This window comes from Xenopus laevis, chromosome 3S (assembly GCF_017654675.1).
Source record: "Xenopus laevis strain J_2021 chromosome 3S, Xenopus_laevis_v10.1, whole genome shotgun sequence".
NCBI lineage: Eukaryota > Metazoa > Chordata > Amphibia > Anura > Pipidae > Xenopus > Xenopus laevis.
The window spans coordinates 110610975-110634342 of NC_054376.1; the positions used below are offsets into that span (position 1 = coordinate 110610975).

Here is a 23368-nt window from a genome sequence, read left to right on the forward strand (position 1 = left end):
TTAGGGAGTCTCGTGGAAAGGAAACGAAAAAGTAGGCCTTTCAAATTAGTTTTCCTGATTAACACAAACTTGTTGAAAATTCTATTCCTCCCTCTTTTTTGTATAGCTATTGCTTTGTTTGTTTGAAGGCAACCAGAAAGGGATGCATAACCACAAAGGTGCACATGGCAAGGCATTTTATTTTGGAGGGTGAAAAGCCAGTATGAAGTCAAAGGAAAAATCTTGGATGCTTTAAATTGATTGTTCATTATATCTTTATCGGGGGTGTTCCTTGTCCTTTAAAAATGTGCCACTTAAAGGAGAAGGAAACCCCCTGGGCGCAAAACCCCTCCCTCCTTCCCTGTGTTGCCCCCCCCTCCCGCCTCCCCCCTGGCCTACCTGTCCCCCCGGGCAAAAGCTCCTAACTTTTTACTCACCCCTCTGCGCAGGTCCTGTCCACGGAGTTCACAGGCGCCATCTTCTCCCACGCGGTCTTCTTCCTGCTTTGACCGGCGTCTTCTGGCGCATGCGCAGTAGGAGCATTTTCAGGTACGGATCTACTGCGCATGCGCCGAATGTCATGGAGTGGAATCGGAAAACTTTGTGACATTCGACGCATGCGCAGTAGATCCGTACCTGAAAATGCTCCTACTGCGCATGTGCCAGAAGACGCTGGTCAAAGCAGGAAGAAGACCGCGTGGGAGAAGATGGCGCCTGTGAACTCCGTGGACAGGACCTGTGCAGAGGGGTGAGTAAAAAGTTAGGGGCATTTGCCCGGGGGGACAGGTAAAAATAAAGCTGGGTAAACAGATGTGCAAAATAAAAAATGTTTCTAATATAGTTAGTTAGGCAAAAATGTAATGTATAAAGGCTGGAGTGACTGGATGTGTAACATAATAGCCAGAACACTACTTCCTGCTTTTCAGCTCTCTTGCTTTCCACTGATTGGTTACCAGGCAGTAACCAATCAGTGACTTGAGAAGGGGGGACATGGGTCATAACTGTTGCTTTTGAATCTGAGCTGAATGCTGAGGATCATTTACAAACTCACTGAACATTTATGTTCCATGTGGCCCCCCTTCAAGTCACTGACTAACTCAGAGTTATAGAACTGAAAGCAGGAAGTAGTGTTCTGGCTATTATGTTAGACATCCAGTCACTCCAGCCTTTATACATTACATTTTTGCCTAAATAACTATATTAGAAACATTTTTTATTTTGCACAGCCTATCTATTTACCCAGTTTTTATTTTTACACTGAACTGTTCCTTTAAGTGGCACATTTTTTAAGGACAAGGACCCCCCCCCTCAAATAATGATATAGGGGCAGATTTATCAAGGGTCGAGTTTCGAATTTGAAAAACTTTGAAATTTGAATTCAAAAAGACCAATCTGTATTCGTTTGAATTCGTCAGACTTCGAATTATACGAATCGAAGTAATAGCGCATTCAAATCATACAAATCAAAGTATTTTCCAAAAACCTTCGATTTTTCAAAGTTCACCAATTGACGCCAAATGGGTTCTAAGGAGGTCCTTCATTATTTATTTGTTATGGTTTTTTAAATTACTTCTGACTCTTTCCAGCTTTTCAATGGGGGTCACTGACCCCATTTAAAGACAAATGCTCTGTAAGACGACACGTTTATTGTTATTGCTTCTTTTTATTACTCTTCTTTCTATTCATGTTATCTTTTATTCATATTCCCATCTCTCATTCAAATCAGTGCATAGTTGCTAGGGTAATTTGGACCCTAGATGGCGGACATTGCAAACTGGAGATCGGCTGAATAAAAATCAAAATAACTCAAAAACCAAAAACAATAAAAAATGAAAACCAATGGTAAATTATCTCAGAATATCATTATGTACATCATACTAAAAGTGAACTCAAAGGTGAAGAACCCCTTTAATAAAGTAAACACATTGGAAGTAAAATAACTTAACTAAGGGGCATAGGTAGTGTACAATTTACAGCACTAGTGTTTCTGGGGATTTCCTTGTCCTTTAAGTTGCATCAAACCACTGTGCCAAAGTGTTCCAAACCACCCCCTGTGGACTTGCATTAAAATTGCCAGATCTTGTCAGGTGATATTTGCATTTGTAGCTCCCCATGTGGTAGTGTCCTGCACGGGTCTATTTTTTGGAGCCCGTCCCGACCTGTACCCATAACCTGCAATCCGCAACCCGCATTCTTACCTGCTTTGACCCGCTACCCGACCCGTAAGTACCTTATCCGCAACCCGGACCTGCGACCCACTGACCATCAAGAATCAGGAAGTGCTGTCATTGTAAACCGGATGTGACATCATCGGAAGTAGGCGTGGTCACAAAAAAGGAGTAAAAATCGATAAGACCCGCAGTCCAACCCGCGACCCAAACCCGCAGAACCACCGATCCACGACTATAACCGCACCCGGAACTTCTACCCGCAATCTGCAGGGTACCACAGGTTTTTGCGGGTAACCCGCGGGTACCCGACCCGCTGCAGGACTCTACCATGTGGTATTAACCTGTTAGTGGTGCTAAAATTATAACTAAAGGAAAGATACAGGACATCTGTATAACATGGACATGATAGGACCTTGTGTTGCTGGAGTGGGCACGCCATCTTGTAAACATTGCTACGTATATGATGCAATGGCGTAATGTATTGACCTTCAATTGTTATGGCTCTTCACTTATGTTTATATGGTTGTTAGGGTCCCACCTACCCTAGCAACCATACAATGGTCTAAATGACAGTGATAGGAGGAATGAGAGATTTAGAACAAAAAAAAATGTGAAGAATACAGCATGCTAAAAGTAAATTGTAAGCTGAACACCCCCTTTACTATATTTTTCTGGCTTTTTTTAGGATATCTTCCCTTCAGAAATCACTCCGACTCGGAGATCAGCACCAGTATCTCCCCGAGGGAGCCCAATTGACATCCGACAAATACCACAACAACAGTACAACAACCCGTCCAAGCTCTACACAAATAACAACAATATAGAAGCAAACTTATCTTCACATATGGCAAGAATCAATCTCTCATCCCCACACAGGTATGTAAGAGCAATAATCAAGCTTTAAGAGTTTGTAAGGGACTTTTATGGTTAAAGGGGTTGTTCACCTTTGACTTAACTTGAATGATGTAGAGAGTGATATTCTGAGACAATTTGCAATTGGTTTTCATTTTTTATTATTTGTGTTTTTTGAGTTATTTACCTTTTTATTCAGCAGCTCTCCCGTCAGCAATCTTGTAGCTAGGGTCCAAATTACCCTAGCAACCATGAATTGAGTTGAATAAATGAATGGAATAGGAGAGGCCTGAATAGAAAGATTGGTAATAAACTATAGCGATAACAATACATTTGTAGCCTAATAAAGCATTTGATTTCAGATGGGGTCAGTGACCCCCATTTGAAATCTGAAAAGTGTCAGAAGAAAAAGGCAAATTATTAAAAAACAATAAAAAAATAAATAATGAAGACCATTTGAAAAGTTGCTTAGAATCGGCCATTATATAACATACTAAGGGGGTCATTTCTCAAAGTCCGAATTTATCTCAATATTTTCTGCTACAAACTCTGATCAAATCTGCTCGGGTTTTTTACGCTTATTTATTATTTTTTGATTTTTTATTACAATTTCCTGAAAATTTGCTTTGTTTTCACAATTTTTTCGGATTTATATCTGATTTTCACTATGTTTTCGGATTTTTCATCCGAAAACTTCAGGGTATTGCATGAAACCCAGCGCACATCAAAAAATCATTGGGACTTCTCCCTTTGACTTATATGTAGCCTCGGTCATATGATCTACTGGCAGATTGCAGTCTACGTTAGGGCACCCATGCTTAACTGGGGGATAGAGAGATGTGTAGCAGAAACTCTGGAAGTTCATCATTTTTCCATGTTCTGAGATAAAAAAGTGTTTGTACTAATGTGGTTTTGTCCTATTTATTAGTGTTGACCCATTGAGATCAGTCCCAAGAAGCAAGAATGGGATAGATATGGAGTCAGATGTGTACAAGATGCTCCAGGATTATGAAGAGCCTGTGTCACGACCCAAGCAGTCCGGATCCTTCAAGTACTTGCAGGACATGCTGGAAGCTGGAGAGAATGGTATGTGCAGTACAGTGATTTCCATCTATCATTCTTATGTGCACCAGCACTACCTGTTATTTATCAGTGACACACACTACTGTAAACTAACAAGAGCTCATTTACTAGAGGCACTGGTGCAATTGATAATAAATACAATATTTGCCCCACCAAATCCAATGCACTTAGGACTTGTGTTATTACCAGCATAAAGTGCTCATAGGCTCAACGGAGACCTGCACAAATGTCCTTCTCTAACCTCATTAATGTCATATGTAGGAAATATATCAATTCCAAACCACCATATTGTCCTGTCCTGTTCATTGGAGATGTACTGTCCTCTGCAGTCTGTCTGTGAATATCCACTACACTGCCTGTTGTAGCAAACAGAGAACCATGCAAGAAACAGAACGCAGACATACAAAACCCATCTGCCCATAGAGCATTGGTCCCAGTCTTTTTTTGGTCTTTTTTGGAATCTGCCACACTAGTTGATTTAAAAAACTGTGCCTACACTAGTAAAGGTGAACCAGGGCCTACACTAGTAAAGGTGAACCCTAGGCAAGGGCTTCAAGCAGTGCCCCCCCACCCGATCCATCATATTGCCCCAAACATCTGTGTATTTGTGCCAGCAGCCACCATATTGCCCCTTGTACCTGAGCCATCAGCAACCAATCCCTCAGTTTTCCCCCAATCTGTACCTGTGCCAGCAGGAGCCAAAAAATCCACAATATTGCCCCCAAATATGTACCTGTGCCAGCAGCAGCCAAAAAAGACACAATATTGCCCCCAAATATGTACTTGTGCCAGCAGCAGCCAAAAAAAAATCCACAATATTGCCCCCAAATATGTACCTGTGCCAGCAGCAGCCAAAAAAGACACAATATTGCCCCCAAATATGTACTTGTGCCAGCAGCAGCCAAAAAAAATCCACAATATTGCCCCCAAATATGTACTTGTGCCAGCAGCAGCAAACAAAGAATCCACAATATTGCCCCCAAATATGTACCTTTGCCAGCAGCAGCCAAAAAAAATCCACAATATTGCCCCCAAATATGTACTTGGACGCCGGAAAAATTTGCCAGCGTCCAAATATTTTGGACGCCGGCAACAACTCTATGCGCCCATTGACTTTAATAGCCATCAGAATGTCGCCAGCTGCGGAATTGTTGCCGGCGTCAAAATTCGAGAGAGAAAACGGGAGAAATTCGCCATCACTACAAAAGAGGGTTGAAACAAGCAGTTTATAAAACTGAAAACGATTAAAGACCAAAAAAACGAAGGTTTAAAAAACAAAAGAAAGAAAATCCCCTTAAAAGTGCGCCCCCACATGATTGTGCCCTAGGCGGGGGGTTCTCTGCCTACCACTAGTTCCGGCCCTGAGAGCAGTGTATCTCTTTAACAAGGGGATACCACTGTTTTTTTTTTCAGCAAGAAATAAATGATTTAGGGCTCACTAGTGGTTGATATCAGGTTCAGGAGGGCCCCAGCTGTACATTTACAATAACTTTATATTGCTGCTATACTATACAAAGGCGCTGTGTAAAATAGGCTTTTATTCAGCCAGGCATTGAAGAAAAAAAAAGTCTTATCAGAACTAAACACAAGCCTGATGCAGCTTTAAAATCAAATAGAACAGCACTTGCAGCTAATGGATATCTCAACTCAAAGGCCCAGTGATGTTTTATTGTAGGGCAAAGGCTTGTGGGCCCCTGATGAGCAGCATTATGTTCTGTGCTAGTGAACCGGATTGTTTTTCTCAACTTCTGCTCTATAAAATATATTAGTGAGCACATTAATGAGTATACTGTATTAGTGAGCTTCCCATCATATAATCCGACTGAGAAAGTATGTTATAGAATGGCCAATTCTAAGCAACTTGTTAATTGGTTTTAATTATATATTTGTTATGGTTTTTTCTTCTGACTCTTTCCAGCTTTCACACGGGGGTCACTGACCCCATCAAAAACAAATGCTCTGTAAGGCGACACATGTATTGTTATTGTTACTTTTTATTACTTTCTATTCCGACCCTCTACTATTCCTATCCCAGTCTCTTATTCAAATCAATGCATGGTTTCTAGGGGAATGTGGACCCTAGCAAGCAGACTGCTTAAATAGCAAACCGGAGAGCTGCTGAATACAAAGGTAAATAACTCAAAAAACACAAATAATAAAAAATGAAAACCAATTGCAAATTGTCTCAGAATCTCACTCTGTAAAACATACTTAAAGTAAACTCAGAGGTGAACAACCTCTTTAAAGAATGGCTGTTATTGAGTTTCCCCCCACAATGGGATTATGCTGCGGTTGCACATTCGGGATTGCGTGCGTGAGTTCAAGATGTTCGTGACGGTTTATGTTTCTCGTTTATTGTGTAGCATGTGAACAATGCCTTTAATCCTAGTGTTCCTATCTAGTTTCAGCATTGGTGGAATTCCTCTTTTACATTTTCAGACTTTCAGATTATTTTCTTGTCCTTGAACTGATTAACTCTTCCAATCAATAAATAAGTGTAAACATGTAGAGATGTCAGGTTTCCCAGCAAGCCTCTCATCTGAAAGCCGTGTGTAGTCTCAGCACACAGACTAGCAGACACACTAAAAAGGTTTTATGGTACTTTTCATTGTAAGACAAAGGTCCATCAGCTCTTAGCAACCACACAGCAGTTATGATATACACATGTGGTTGCCATGGGTTATTGGACCGGGGCAGCTTCTGTGAGCATTATCTGGTTTCAAATTTATCAGAAACCTCCATTTAATTACTGCTTGCAGATTATTTTGTAATATTATAGGGAGACGTTCATCTTTTTAGACACCGTCCTGCCCTACATCATGGAGACCCAGGTACCGCCTGTACTGAACTCTGCCTGTTTTTGACTATTCTCTCTGGATCCTGAATTTGTACCACGCTACTGTTTGGTTTGACCTTGGCCTGTGACCTCGACTTCTCTTCCATTATCTGATTTAATACTGCATTGCCCGTCTGGTATTGACCCTGCCTGTTTCACGTCTCACTGACTGCTCCCCCGTTCTTTCTACATACGTTTGGTTCCCTTGCCTTCTCAGAACTCTCTCCTTGGTCCTCTCACATTAAGTCCTGGCGACATCTGAGTAGTGGAGAGCTCCTCCCGAAGCCAAAGGCAGCTGCTATAGGCAGAAGAGTGAGCCGTGACCGGGTCCTTGGAGTCAGTTCTGAGTTTGGGATCCCTTATGTTACACACTCCCAGCGGGAGTAGTCAGGACCAAGGAGAAAGCTTTTTGATCGCAATACAAAAAGGTTCAGGCAAAAGTCCAAAGGCAGGCAGAATAATATCAGAGTCAAGGTTCAGGCAGGATCAAAAGTCCAGGAATCAGGATAACAGGAAATATCAAACACCCAGGAATGTTCAAAACAAAACCTACAATCAGGCATTGAACTCGTGACCTAGAAGGGTTTTTATTTAACATTTTCACATCAGGACGCCGGCGTCAGCGCGCCGCCACTACCCACGTAGCTATTGGCGCCACCAATTTGGATGCGCCGTTGATGAAGAGGGACGCGCCGGCCAGCGATCCTGACAGAGCTCAGATTTCCCTGTATATTTTACTTGAATACTTGAAGTCCAACTTATTCTTTCAGCCTTGGTAGCTCCAGAGAGTAGACAAATCCAGGACACCATCAGTGCCATGCCATCAACCTGTCATCTAAAGTGAGACAGCCCATTTGCACAGTGACTTTTCCTGGGAAACGATGAAGTCAAAACAACCATGGGTGCTTCCAGTCGACTGTCGGCCATGTTTAGCCATAGCCTGAAGGCATAGTCATTCCTTATACAAATACTTTTCCATAGGTCCTATGATTATTGCCCCAAAATGCTCAGTAATGCTCCAGCAGTGTGACTGCATAGCCTATGGAAGGATACATGCGACTGTTTTGTCACCCACGTTAAAGCAACAAAATATCTTTGTTGCCATTAACCTTAAAGGAGCATTATTTTAAAACAACTGATCAGTAGCAAATACAGTAATTGAACAGTCAGATTCAGACATCTGAGTTGTCCTTGATGATATGATACAAACTGTTGCAAAACACAGACCTAAAAGTATTTAATTGGGGATTTTCCTAAGGAAAGGGAATCTAAATGTGCTCCTGGTTTCCTGTGAGCTCCTATTCTCAGTAATAAGTCCCGGAGAACACACCCAAGGCCACTTTCCTCCTCATTTACAGTTTGCTCCTGTTTATATTACAGACACAAGGCTCGAGCAGATAAAAAACCAGCAATCAAGAACTCATCTCCCTGCATCATATATATATATTTAAATAAACAATGAACGCTGCCTTTGTTGGAGAAGAACTTCAGCCGCATATTTGCTATAATTTATTATTCAGGCCCGATAGGCTTCCTTAAATTTAAATTGCTGCCTTTAAGTTAAACACATGTCATGGCATATAAAAAAAACATTTACAACAGTGTTTCCTTTCCTCCTTAGCCTTTGACTGTGCACTCACATTTATTAGAGGGATGACTTTCATCATGTTCTATTTGTGCATCTCTGTGCATATGTATATGGGCATTAAGTGAGTATTTATTCAGCTTGACATCACTTTAGGGGTAACATCATCGCTTTATTGGCACATAAAACACAAGGGCTGCGGATCCACTGGGGGAGAAACCCTGTAAATTATATCCTTATAAACGTCTCTAAGTGATGTCATCCATTATAAACAGAGCTTAGTGATGTCATTTTTGTCACATGACTCACTAAAACGTGTGTATTATAATAAATAAAGTAACCCTTGTTGGAAAATATGAGGATATTAAAATTCACCTTGAAATTCTATGACCTTCTGCCTTGTGCTATTATATGGTCATGGAACTCCTCAGTGACTTATAATATCCTTATATTTTACAATAAGGGGTACTTTATTTATTTAAATACACATGTTTTAGTGAGTCATGTGACAAAAATGACACCATTAAGCTCTGTTTATAACTGACGACATCATTAAGTACCTAGGCCTTGCCACCTTATTAATTATTCACTAACTTATGATTTTACTAATATACTGTAAATATCAGACCAGATCAGATTTGTCTTTCAATTCACCCATAAAACAGCTGTTTGTGTAGAGTAAGTTCTCACGTCATTGTGTATAATACAATTCCCTTTGTTCACTGGCCCGTTACTTACGTGCCAACCACAAATGCCATCAACATTAACATTCAGGGTAGAACAAAGCCTCTGCATAGTTCAATAATATCATGAAGCAGAATAAGAGGTGAGGGGTTACACCAATTCACAGAATGTGTGAAAAATAAGACCATGACCATGTCTCAATTTGCCATTTGTACCTTGGGAGCAGGCCCGGACTGGCAATCTGTGGGTTCTGGCAAATGCCAGAGGGGCTTCTATAAGTTCCCATTGAAAGTCAGAATTTAGTGGGCTGGTGGGGCTGTTTGGGCCTCTATGTGAGCTGATTGGGCCTCTGTGTACCTGAAATGCCAGGGCCTAATTTAATTCTCAGTCCGGACCTGCTTGGAAGACATGTGATGTTTCATTGCAGCGTCCTGCAGGGGGTAATGCAATAAACAGAGCTATGTTTGCCACAGGTCTGGTAATTCACAGCAACCAATCAGCAGCTAGTATTAACTGGTCAGTTGTTTGAAAGCAACTATTGGTTGCTATGGGTTACTAGACCTGGGCAACCGACACACTTTTTATTTTATTACCACTTAGACCAGTGGTTGTCAGAGTTTTTCTGGTCCGATCAATGCTCAGGGCCCTCCTAGCTACACCTATAGGAAAACATTGCTGTATCCAACATTATGTGTGCACATTACCCAGAAACCATTAGTGATAATTCTAAGGCAATAGTGTTAATTCGATAGAGGGTGACGTGGAATTAGGCAAGCATTATCATCCCCATGAGTTATTATCTCCAGTAAAGGAATGCTTTGTATAGTATATATTTTCTAGTGTTGGATTCTTATAGCAGGGCTTGTGATTGGCTGCTGGCATGAGAGCAGTGTTTCAGAACTAGGGAGCATCTAAGCCCTTTTGACATTCTGTTAGTAACTAGAGCCTTCTGCTGCAGAGCCCCCCAAGTTCACACATTACAGCTCAGCACCCCTGTTGCTCTTTCCCAAGCCAAGGTCCTGCTCTCCGGTTTTGGGTTACTCAGAGTAACAGGCCTTGTGATCTAATAGGCAATAATTGCAGTTTTCTGTCACACCAACTGCAAGTCCTCAACTCCCAGCACCACCAATGTGTCAGGGAGGAAGGTGACGAGCCCTGATTTAATTAGCATCAGCCAGCGCCCAAGTGTTTTGAGGAGAATTCACACTATACAAACCTTTTTATTGGCAGGTGAAAAGCCGGAAAGGCCGCCAAGCTCCAGAAACATCAAATCACCAGTGTCTAAACTGAGCAGCCCAGTGCCTGGCCTGCAGATACTCCCTCAGTGCACCAGATGTGGCAATGGGATTGTGTAAGTAACCGTCTGGCTCACAGGCCAATTCTCTCCTTACGTATTCAAATATTATCTTGTGCTCTTGAGTCAGGGTAATAAGATCTCAGAATACGTTATGGCATTGGTGGAAACCCCCTCTGGGTCATTTCTCTTTTAAAATAACATTGTCGTTGATACAGAAGGAAAAATGCAACTAAAAGAGTTAGGGTTTTCCATGAATTTATTTAAATTGGATTTCATCTTCCAACAAACTGTAAAGTCGGAGGCTTTTTTTGTTGGACGGGACATGTAGCTTCACTTTGTGCCTTCAAAGCTAAACTGCGCCCACTGGCTGCTCCATCAACTGGGAAATAAATGAATACAAGTGCAGTGTCCTAGAAAAGATAGTTCAGGGTTTTTAAAGGAGAATGCAAGTGTTCTTGATTGTATTGACTTACCTGAAACACCAGGCGGGTGCTCCGGGAAATATGAAGAAAGAAGAAGCCGGAAGAGGATCGCTCCGTGGTGCTCACTGGTATAACCCTGGGCCGGTGCAGTTTTCTGCTGATAGGAGCACCGGCCAGGGGTTTCAGGTAAGTAAATACATTCACTTGGGGGTGCCTAACATTTGGCAACCCCAAGTGCAGGATGACTTTCCTTCTCCTTTATTAAGGAAATGGCAATTGTGAATTAGATGGAATGGTTTACAATAAAAAGGGGCACTTAAGGGGGAAATGATCACTATGTATTATATATGACCATGCCCAGGTTTGTAGGAAGGCCACAAAGGCCATGTCTGTACAGGGGACTGGGTAGCAGCAAATTGACAGATGTTTAAATTGCTTTGGGTAACAAATGCTGTGGGAAAAGGTTGGTGAAAATGGGGGAGGGCCTAGAGGTTTCAGTAGAAGTTCAGAAGGTACCAGCAATGCTTGTGGATCTATTGTGTGGTTGTTACAATAGGCTACAGTGGAAGAGAATCAGCATTTACTTATTTGGAGTTGAATTCCCAGCACAGTCCAGCCGGCCGAGTGAGCTGAATCAACCGAACAAGCCTTGTTTACTGGTTTAATAATTGGTGCCAATAAACAGCCAAAGGAAGTTACTGTGTTCCTTAATAAATATTGGCACAGATGATCACATTAGAGGAAAGATGAAAGGCTTTGTAAATCAGTTTAACATTGAGCGGAAATGTAATAGGCAGACAATTCTTCTATTGTACACCAAGACTGAACAGGGAAACATTGCTAGTTCCCAACAGCTAGAGGTGAGTAATAAGGAATGTTGCCATTTTATATCCATTAATATTTATAATGTCATTCATTAATGGCCAATGTATGTGAGTAAAGTAGACTAAAGGATATTTAGTAGGGATGCACCGAATCCAGGATTCGGTTCGGGATTCGGCCAGGATTCGGCATCCGAATCCTTCTGCCCAGCCGAACTGAATCTGAATCCTAATTTGCATATGCAAATTAGGGGTGGGGAGCGAAATTGCATGACTTTTTGTCATTAAACAAGGAAGTAAAAAATGTTTTCCCCTTCCCACCCCTAATTTGCATATCATATGCAAATTAGGGTTCGGATTCAGTTCGGTATTCGGCCGAAACTTTGCGAAGGATTCGGGGAACAGGCCAAGCCAGTATCTGCATGATGCACATATGTGTAAATTTTATCAGTATCCCATTCACTTCCCTAAGTATATCCCCAGGCACCACGTTGAGTTCCAACCCCAGGTCTGGCTCAGAACATGTTATCCTCATCAGTGTCAGGAACAGTTCAGTGTAAAAATAAAAACTGGGTAAATAGATAGGCTGTGCAAAATAAAAAATGTTTTTAATGTAACGCTAACTTAGGCTAGGCAGACCAAAAGTAGTTAAAGTAGTCCAGCTAGTGATAGGAGCATGGGTTACATGTGACTCAACACTTCAAGGTTAGGGCCTTCGCTAAGTGGAAGAATTCAGTAAGGGTAGAACTACAACTCTCAGGCTACTGTGCATTAAAATAGGAATAATGATGGACGCCAGGAGGTTCTTATGGTGAAACAAAAGGAGGATTGTTTATTTGTTCAAGGAAAATGACCACAGGTTTATAGGTTATAGGCAGATGTAACATCAAATGCTAGAACAGGTTGGATGACACAGCTGAGGAATGTGACACCCATGAGGCATTGTAGTCAAGCAGTACATCAATTATTCCATCAGGCAGATATACCTCATAGTGGTTTGGATCCCACCCAGTGGAGTGGTCAGGGAGAATAAGTCTAAGCCTGACACCCTATCCACTGTGGTCCCTTCACTAAAGGCAATCTAGGAGCCTTGGGGAGCTACTCCCTGCTACAGATCCTTGATGGAGTACAAAGCTGCTCTTGCTATCTGAGCTTTCTATCTCACTCTCCTAGAGAGTCTATAACAGATATAACCTGTATTTAGCTAACCTCATTCATGGGGTTCCCTGGTCCCCGACTTAGACACTAAGGGGCCGATTCACTAACTTCGAGTGAAGGATTCGAAGTAAAAAAACTTTGAATTTCGAAGTGTTTTTTGGGCTACTTCGACCATCGAATGGGCTACTTCGACCTTCGACTTCGAATCGAAGGATTCAAACTAAAAATCGTTCGACTATTCGACCATTCGATAATCGAAGTACTGTCTCTTTAAAAAAAAAACTTCGACCCCCTAGTTCGCCATCTAAAACCTACCGAATTCAATGTTAGCCTATGGGGAAGGTCCCCATAGGCTTTCCTACGTTTTTTTGATCGAAGGATATTCCTTCGATCGTTGGATTAAAATTCCTAGTCGAATATCGAGGGTTAATTAACCCTCGATATTCGACCCTTAGTGAATCGGCCCCCAAAGGTGCTGTCCCTTTAGGGCAATGGCTTTACTGGGCCTTGGAGCACCCAGGCTCAATGTGCGCATCCAGATGGTTAGGACACCAGCAGCCAAAGATGAAGGTCCACCCCTTTCCAAAAACTATATGGAAGTGTGGTAGAAAGTGGTCATTACACCTCTTGGCCAATAACACTGGTTGTGTAAATATAACTAGATACATGGGCTTTTGCCCAGCAACTATGGAAAAGGAGGAAGGGTAGGGAATTAAAGGTATAGGGGCATGTTAGTCCGTACACTAATATAGTTAGTGAGGCAAAAACATAATGAATAAAGGCTGGAGTGACTGTGTGTGTAACATAATAGCCAGAACACTACTTCCTGCTTTTCAGCTCTCTAAACTCTTGAGTTAGTCAGCGACTTGAAGGGGGGGCCACGTGGGACATTTCTGTTCAGTGAGTTTGTAATTGATCCTCAGCATTCAACTCAGATTGAAAAGCAACAATTATGACCCATGTGCCCCCCCTCCCCTCAAGTCACTGATTGGTTACTGTCTGGTAACCAATCAGTGGAAACCAAGAGATCAGCAAAGCAGGAAGTAGTGTTCTGGCTATTATGTTAGACATCCAGTCACTCCAGACTTTATACATTACATTTTTGGCTAACTATATTAGAAACATTTTTTATTTTGCGCAGTCTATCTATTTACCCAGTTTTTATTTTTACACTGAACAATTCCTTTAATTTATGGCTTTATAATAATTATATGATTTGATTTCTGTGCTTATAAAATGAGCATTTGTTATGGGTTACTTACTGATAGGAAGTGTAACCACCTGCGTGTTTCTCTTTTTCTAACAGAGGCACTATAGTAAAGGCTCGAGACAAGCTCTACCACCCAGAATGCTTTATGTGCGACGACTGTGGCTTAAACCTGAAGCAAAGGGGATATTTCTTTATTGAAGAGCAGCTATACTGCGAAACTCATGCCAAGGAGAGAGTCAAGCCGCCCGAAGGATACGATGTGGTCGCTGTATATCCTAACGCTAAGGTGGAACTCGTCTAACCAGTCGCAGTATCATAGATCCATGGATAGGTCTGTGCTGTTTCATTGCTTAAAGGGCCACTCAATCTAAAATAATAATTGGCCCATAAGGTAAAGCTTACAAAAAATATGGAAAAAGTCCTATTCCTTTACAAAACCATTAGATATCCCCTTGCTCAGTTATGTGGGGCAAGCCTGTGTTTTTAAACATATTCAGCAGGAAGTCTGAATTATTTCTCCCAAGATCACATCCTCTTCTCAAATACGTTGAGTTTTAGCAAGCTACTACTAAAGTGTTATATACTTTATATATATTTTTGTCTCTTCCTAAGAAATTGACATCTACAATGTAGTGATTCTGAAAATTAATGATATTTCCGTATTTATATGTGCCTTGCAGACAGTGCCAAGACCCCTTTGCATTCATTGCTCCCTATCAGCCTGCTTCTGCAATGGCTACAGTCACTAGTAGGATTTGTTTGGTAAAAGGCAATAAAGGGCAGCTCCACTAAGGTGTGAAGGTTGTGTGTCTGAGTTTATTGTGGGGCATCCCAGGTCTTTGATGCAACCAACCCTTCCTGTGTGTCATTGTATAGACACGCAAAGTCTCGTATGTTGCGCAGTCACAACAGATACTGAGGCCTCACAATAGTTGCATTTTAGCATTGAAAACCATATCGATGAAATCGTAACATTTATTGTCCATCTGTTCTTTTATTTGTACTTTTTGCACATGTCTTGGTTTAACCCAAGAGGTTACGACGTCCGTCTGGCACCAAGCAATATCTTCTGTAAATAATAACACACTTTCAACTTCTGCTCCAATAAAATACCATTTCTTTTTAGTAAGTGGTGTCTGTTCCTTTTATCGTATTTGTCATGAACACAATTCTTGGGGTTTACTTTAGAGAAGGGGGTGGATTAAAGCAGCAATTCCCAAATTGGAGGCCTTAGAGCAGGGATCCCCAACCTTTTTCAGCTGTGAGCCACATTTAAATGTAAGAAGGGTTGGGGAGCAACACAAGCATGAAAATAGTTCCTGAGGATGCCAAGGAAGGGCTCTGATTGGCTATCTGGTAGCCCCTATGTGAACTGGCAGCCTACAGGAGGCTCTATTTGCCAATACAACAGGTTTTATGCAACCAAAACTTGCCTCCAAACCAGAAATTCAAAATTAAGCACCTGCTTTGAAGCCACTGGGAGCAACATCCAAGGGGTTGGGGAGCAACATGTTACTCACAAGCTACTGGTTGGGGATCATTGCCTTAGAGTAATGACACAGGGGCTCAGACTGAAGGACAAGCTGGATTAGAATTTGGCAAAATGTCCCCTAGACCATCCTGAAAGTTAGATTTCAGGTATATTTTTGCTGTTCAAGACATTTTTGGAATCATTTCTTAAAGGGGATCCGTCACCCAAAAAAAATATTCAAAATCCTATTTTATCACATTAGTCAAGCAAAATAAACTTTACTTACACTATACAGCGAGGCCCATAAATCTTTGGACAGAGACAATTTTTTTCTAATTTTGGTTCTATACATTACCACAATGAATTTTAAATGAAACAATTCAGATGCGGTTGAACTGCAGACTTTCAGCTTGAATTCAGTGGGTTGAACAAAACGATTGCATAAAAATGTGAGGAACTAAAGCCTTTTTTTAACACAATCACTTCATTTCAGGGGCTCAAAAATAATTGGACAATTGACTCAAAGGCTGTTTCATGGGCAGCTGTGGGCAATTCCTTCGTTATTTCATTATTAATGAAGCAGATAAAAGCCCTGGAGTTGATTTGTGGGGGGTGGTTGTATGTGGAAGATTTTGCTGTGAACAGACAACATGTGGTCAAAGGAGCTCTCCATGCAGGTGAAACAAGTCATCCTTAAGCTGAAAAAACCCATCTGAGAAATTGCTACAATATTAGGAGAGGCAAAATCTACAGTTTGGTACATCCTGAAAAAGTAAGAAATCACTGGTGAACTCAGCAATGCAAAAAGACCTGGACTTTCACAGAAGACAACAGTGGTGGATGATCACAGAATCATTTCCATGATGAAGAGAAATCCCTTCACAACAGCTAAACAAGTGAACAACACTCTCCAGGAGGTAGGTGTATCCATATCCAAGTCTACCATAAAGAGAAGACTGCATGAAAGTAAATACAGAGGGTGCACTGCAAGGAACAAGCCACTCATAAGAATCAGGAATAGAAAGGCTAGATTGGACTTTGCTAAAAAAACAAATCTAAAAAAGCCAGCACAGTTCTGGAAAAACATTCTTTGGACAGATGAAACCAAGATCAACCTCTACCAGAATGATGGCAAGAAAAAAGTATGGAGAAGGCATGGAACAGCTCATGATCCAAAGCATACCACATCATCTATAAAACATTTGGGGGGCAGTGTGATGGCTTGGGCGTGCATGGCTGCCAGTGGCACTGGGACACTAGTGTTTATCCATCATGTGACACAGGACAGAAGCACAAGAATGAATTCTGAGGTGTTCAGAGACACTGTCTGCTCAAATCCAGCTAAATGCAGTCACATTGATTGGGAGGCGTTTCATAACGACCCAAAACATAGAGCCAAAGCAACCCATGAGTTTATTAAAGCAAAGAAGTGGAATATTCATGAATGGCCAAGTCAGTCACCTGATCTGAACCCAATTGAGCTGCATTTCACTTGTTGAAGACTAAACTTCAGACAGAAAGGCCCACAAACAAACAGCAACTGAAAGCCGCTACAGTAAAGGCCTGGCAGAGAATTAAAAAGGAGGAAACCCAGAGTCTGGTGATGTCCATGAGTTCAAGACTTCAGGCTGTCATTGCCGGCAAAGGGTTTTTAGTATTAGAAATGAACATTTTATTTTCATTTTTTTAATTCGTCCAATTACTTTTGAGCCCCTGAAATGAAGTGATTGTATTAAAGAAAATTTCAGAATTTGGCGGAATTATGATATTTTGGGGCTGAGTCACAAAGTTTAGCCAGGAAGGGACTGCAGCCCTTGGATTAGGTGAATAGGGTAGCGGGGAGAAAGGCGAATCGGAGGTGGGTCAGGGGCAGAACAATAGGGATTACAAATGTACTACCTAATACACTGATGGTAAATTTGTAATAATATTTGATTGACAGCTGAGCTTACAACAGCTATGAATGCTTTAATAAAAAATACCAATTGGATTTCATGTTTAATTTGAAAAGGACTTTTATTATACAGCTTTTTGTGTCTGGGTGACAGGTCCACTTTAAAGGAGAAGGACAGTCAAGAAACAGACCCCGCTGCCCTCAGGGAAAAGGGGAGCCCGGACCGCAGGGTCTGTTTCCTCTATAGTATTGAAATCCCCCTCCCCAAGTCTTTCTTTTCCTTCTGATATCAGCAAAAAAACTGCCCTGGCCTGGGGTTCTTCGCTGACAATTACCCCAGGTTGGGGTATTGCTATTAGGAACACCATCCCAGGATATCAGCTAAATAAATACAATCGCTGGGGGTACCTAACTTTTGGCATCCCCCAGTGATTATTGACTTTCCTTCTCATTTAAGAAATAGTTCCAACAGCAAATACATATTCACCCAAAATCTCACCAAAAATATCTTGAACATTGACTACAATATGTACTGTAATTACTGTATATGGCTGAAATGATCCACTTGACTTGACTTAGGGTTGCCTAACTTTCGGCACTCCCAAGTGATTGTAATGTTCCTTCTCCTTTAAGATTGATATATTGAAATTACTCATGTACCCATTACATGAGCTAAGGGGCATCCTGACCAAAACTTGGAGCTTCAAGTTAAAACATTTGTATCACTTTAATAAAGGGGACTGTCAGTGGTACAATGGATTATTGGTCTTTATCATTATAAAGTCTACAAAAAGAACATGTGAAGAGGTGAAACACAAGCGATGGGGAAAGAGATGTCCATAAGTCACTGACAGTAACACATGGACATTCACATGTTATTTGTTGGAAGCAGCACACATTCCTTAATATTACATTAAAGGGATACTATCATGGAAAATCAGTTAATAGTGCTGCTCCAGCAGAATTCTGCACTGAAATCTGTTTCTCAAAAGAGCAAACAGATTTTTTATATTCAAATTTGAAATCTGACATGGGGCTAGACATATTGTCAGTTTCCCAGCTGCCCCCAGTCATGTGACTTGTGCTCTGATAAACTTCAATCACTCTTTACTGCTGTACGGCAAGTTGGAGTGATATCACCCCCTCCTTTTCCCCCCCCAGCAGCCAAACAGCAGAACAATGGGAAGGTAACCAGATAGCAGCTCCCTAACACAACATAACAGCTGCCTGGTAGATCTAAGAACAGCACTCCAGGTAAAATCCAGGTCTCACTGAGATACATTCAGTTACGTTGAGTAGGAGAAACAACAGCCTGTGAGAAAGCAGTTCCATAGTGCAGCACTGGCTCTTTCTGAAAGCACATGACCAGGCAAATTGACCTGAGATGTTGCCTACACACCGATATTACAACTAAAAAAAATACACTTGCTGGTTCAGGAATTAAATTTTATATTGTAGAGTGAATTATTTGCAGTGTAAACAGTGTAATTTAGGAATAAAAAATACATCATAAAAATCATGACAGAAACTACCAATGAAAACCAGTTGGACATGCACTTGTGTATTTTCTTTCTACTAAATAGTGAACTTTCTCTTTATTGCCTCCCCCTGCCTTTTCCCTCACTTGCTCTTCCCCAGAGAAATGTGGTGTCAGCCAATTTGTTGGTAGAGGTGTTAAAGCACAAGGCAAATATTATAATAACCCACATACTATACATTACATGGGTTTTGTGTGCGTATGTTATTTTTTCTTTTTTTCCCCATTAATTTGGTTATGCAGCAGCAGTAAATTATTCATATCCTGGTCCCTGAGCTGTCGGCCCTGTCTCGGTGTGTTAGTATGGCCGACCCTAAAGAACACACAGCTGTGCTTGTAACACTGGCAAATCCTACAACTCAGAGCAAGGCGTGTGCAAGTGAAGGAAACCGTACAAAGTCGTAATTCTCCTGCACGTCAATACATCACTTTTGCCACAGCCTGGTTAGTTAAACATGACATCAAACTTCACACCGTGCCGTAGCCAAGACACAAATATCCCCGTGATGTGGGTTTAATGTAGAGGGGGGAGCTTTTTATGGGACAGGTGCCTGGGGATTTTCTCACCCTGCGCTGAGGAAAGAATGACTCTTGTTGCTAAAATAATCCATGTGAATAAGGTTTGGAATAAGGACTTTGCAGAACTACTTTATTACATAATAGCCATCATTTTAGACCTTTTTTAAGAAAAAGTCCCTTAATCTTCCCAAAATGTGCCTAGCTTAAATAGTTTAAAATGAAATGCGTACTCTAGCCAAAAAGCCAACCCTGAAGCCCCTGGTCAGCCTCATTAGATAAAAACTACCAAAATCAAACAGCACAATGGGATAAAAGGCACATGCATGCTTAACAGTTAGCCCTTGTGCCCTGACTTATGCAGCTGTGACTATTCATGCCCCTTCCCAGGAACGTCATTGGGGGGGGAAGTGGGGTGACAACTGTCCTGGGCCAGATGGCTTCTGGCAGTACTGCATTTCCTGTATTAGCCCCCCTTGAACTGCCAAAGTAGAAGTCGAGTTGTGCCGAAGTAGGAGCAGAGTTGAGCCAAAGTAGAAGCAGAGTTGAGCCAAAGTAGGAGCAGAGTTGTGCCGAAGTAGGAGACGAGTTGAGCCGAAGTAGCAGCAGAGTTGAGCCGAAGTAGGAGCAGAGTTGAGACAAAGTAGGAGACGAGTTGTGCCGAAGTATGAGAAGAGTTGAGCCAAAGTAGGAGCAAAGTTGAGCCGAAGTAGGAGCAGAGTTGATCCGAACTAGGAGCAGAGTTGTGCCAAAGTAGGAGCAGAGTTGTGCAGAAGTAGCAGCAGAGTTTAGCCAAAGTAGAAGCAGAGTTGAGACAAAGTAGGAGACGAGTTGTGCCAAAGTATGAGCAGAGTTGAGCCAAGTAGGAGCAGAGTTGAGCCGAAGTAGGAGCCGAGTTGTGCCGAAGTAGGAGTAGTGTTGAGCAGAAGTAGGAGTAGTGTTGAGCAGAAGTAGGAGCAGAGCCATGCTGAACACCAATTTTGTGTTTTAAACCTTTGGGCACTATTTTTTTTTAACTTGGAGGGGCCCTAGCCGGCGAAAATTTTGATGTACGGGCCCCCGCAAATTCTGATGGTGGCCCTGTCCCCCTACTCTCCAACCTCTTCAATAACAAGCAATAGACTTGAATGAGGTTGATCATCCCATATTAACCATATAAAGGAATAGGACCTGTTATCCAGAATGCTTGGTACTTGGGGCTTTCTGTAATGTGGATCTCCAAGTCTAATACAACATTGTTCAAACATTAAATAAACTCAATGAAATTGTTTTGCCTCCAATAAGGATTAATTATATCTTAGGATAAAGTACAAGGAACTGTTTTAATAGTACATACTTCCCAACAATTGAAAAATTGAAAGAGGGACAAAAAGACCCGCCGTGCGTAGAGCAGCCAAACAAAATCATGACCACGCCCATTTTTATACCCCTAATTACCATGTCCATTTTAATACATTTGGCAGGTTATGAAAGTTTGAATACATTTCTGAGAGTTTTAGGTACATTTTATGTGTTATTACAGTTTTGCTACTGAAGATGAAATTGCCCTTTATGCTGTGAGTCACAGATTCCCCAAGAGACTTGTTAATCTTAAATAGTTACAATTCTATCTTTGCTTATCTTAAATTGTTACAAACGTATCAGTGCAGACACTGAGTGTTCTGGGCTCCAAAAAGACTCTTATTTTAATCAAGTTTCAGAAACTTTGTATCTTTTTCTGGCTTCAGTGCAGGAAATCAAAGGAAAACTCCAGACTTTTTAATAAAAAGCCAGGACTGGAGGCTGAGCTGCCAAAATCGGGACTATCCCGCAGAAAATGACACAGTTGGGAGGTATGTTATTACAGAGAAAAAGGAAATAATGTTTTAAAACTATAATTAATTTATAAACATGGAGTCTGTGGGAGATGGTTTTCCCACAATTTGGAGCTTTGCAGGTAACAGATCATAACTAACACCATTGACCTGAAATACCCGTAACTTAGTGAGCACCATGCCGTTCACCCTGCAATTACTGCTAATAAATGGCAATGTACCCAGACCAATAGAATCCTTGCACCTAGAGTTGCCTCCTGCTTGATGCCTCATGTCAATGCTATTAAAAGGGATGACAGATAAAAATATAGGAAGTTCAGTATTTTTTCTTTTCAGCTAAAGTGGCGACACCAGCTGCTCTTACCCCTAGGCAAAGGCTCTTAGTGAGCATGCTTTACCAAATGCAAATTATCAGCCCTGTAGCATCAGCTTATATTACAGTCCAACCTCATTTTCTGCTGGATAATTAGTGACGACCCCTAAGCTTAGCTTCTCAACAGCTGCTCAGAGCCCACTGAGCATGTGAGTGTCACAGACACTTTCCAAGATGGTGACCCCCTGTGACAAGTTTGAAGTCCTGGATCATTGCTGCTATTGACAAGCTGAAACTTTAGGCTGGTGCAATAAGTTCATAATATAAAATATGTCATTTTTAGCCATATTAATTTTTAGGGTATAATTCTCCATTAAGAGCCAACTGACTATATATCAGTAAGGCAGCATAGATGCTCGGGTGGGGGTGGTTCTTCAAGACTTGTCTCTAAATGAAGCTATGAATCTCATAATATTTAATATACAAGTAATATAAGAGAGCCTATATATATATATATATATATTTTAGCACAAGAAGCAACCTGGAAACCATTTCCCTTTAGTTACTTAATTCAATACATTAAAAAAAAAAATCCGAAACTCAGGATGGGTATTTTATTCTGCAGCTCTCAGTAAAAAGGTTCAGTCTATTAAACAGCATTATTTGCTTAGCAACAGTCCCTGTGTGTTATTAATCCAGGGGTTAAAGTGCAATGGGGAGAAATGCATATTAAAGCATTACTAAAATACATAAGACTCCAAGTTGTCTGCTGCACATGTGGGATGGAAAGCCTTTGGCTCCACTCAAGATAAGACTACAGCTGGAGCTGATCTTGCTTTGTGAACCCTAATGGAACGGCGCGGTTTTATATAGGGGGCCTGAACCACATAAAGCGCCGCCCCTCATAGCCAAGCCAGAACGGATGTTTCATTTTCATCTTTTCTTTCAGATTTAATATTTGCCGGCTGTTTTCTTGTTGAATATGTTTAAATTTCTATGGCAGAAATTTGTATGTCAATTTCTAAAGCAAATTGCCAGCTACAGGATGAGTTTCGGCTGGATATGGAGAGATAACAATGGTGGATAAGACATGGGCGATCCTATGGATTTGTAGGGACCCATTGGTTCAGTTACTCCCTATGGATTTAAATCCCTACACTTCCTTCTCATATATATATATCTAGATACTGTATATAATATACTGTACATACTTTTATCATTGGCCCTTAGGATTATGACCACTTCCTGCCGCACTTTAACACAGTATTTGGCAAGGGGTGAATCTTTCTCTTTGGCCTTCGCTTGCTGACGCAGCTGCATCTGTTCTGTTGAGCCTGGCTACACCAAGACCCACTAAGGCTCCCCCTGCTGTTCATAAGTATAATTGTTTCCCTGCTCAGCAGTTAGGGACCATCTGACAATTCCTATCCACAGCAGTAAATGAAGGGACAATTTCACTGCATACAGTCAGGTTTCTTATAAAAACCGTACACATTTTTTAATTAAAGTATATTGGAGATAGGTTTCTTTTTCATTAAAGAAAGTGAAAATGGGATTTTATTTTTTTGCCTTTACATGCCCTTTAAAGGGATTTTGTCATGATTTTTATGATGTAGTGTTTACACTGTTCACACTGCAAATAATTCACTCTACAATATAAAATGTCATTCCTGAACCAGCAAGTGTATTTTTTTGTAGTTGTAATATTGGTGTGTAGTCAGCCAT

At 41.2% G+C, this 23368-nt stretch overlaps 1 protein-coding gene across 1 annotated transcript in view; it reads left to right on the plus strand.

The window, feature by feature from the left end:
* pdlim4.S (PDZ and LIM domain 4 S homeolog) overlaps positions 1-15223 on the plus strand; it is a 103687-nt gene extending 88464 nt beyond the window's left edge. Inside the window, exons 4-7 of the mRNA XM_018256198.2 lie at positions 2836-3026; positions 3931-4088; positions 10421-10541; positions 14195-15223. Of these exons, the coding sequence (XP_018111687.1) occupies positions 2836-3026; positions 3931-4088; positions 10421-10541; positions 14195-14399 (675 nt within the window). The 3' untranslated portion in view covers positions 14400-15223. The remainder of the gene's footprint in view (positions 1-2835; positions 3027-3930; positions 4089-10420; positions 10542-14194) is intronic.
* Positions 15224-23368: the final 8145 nt, after the last annotated feature.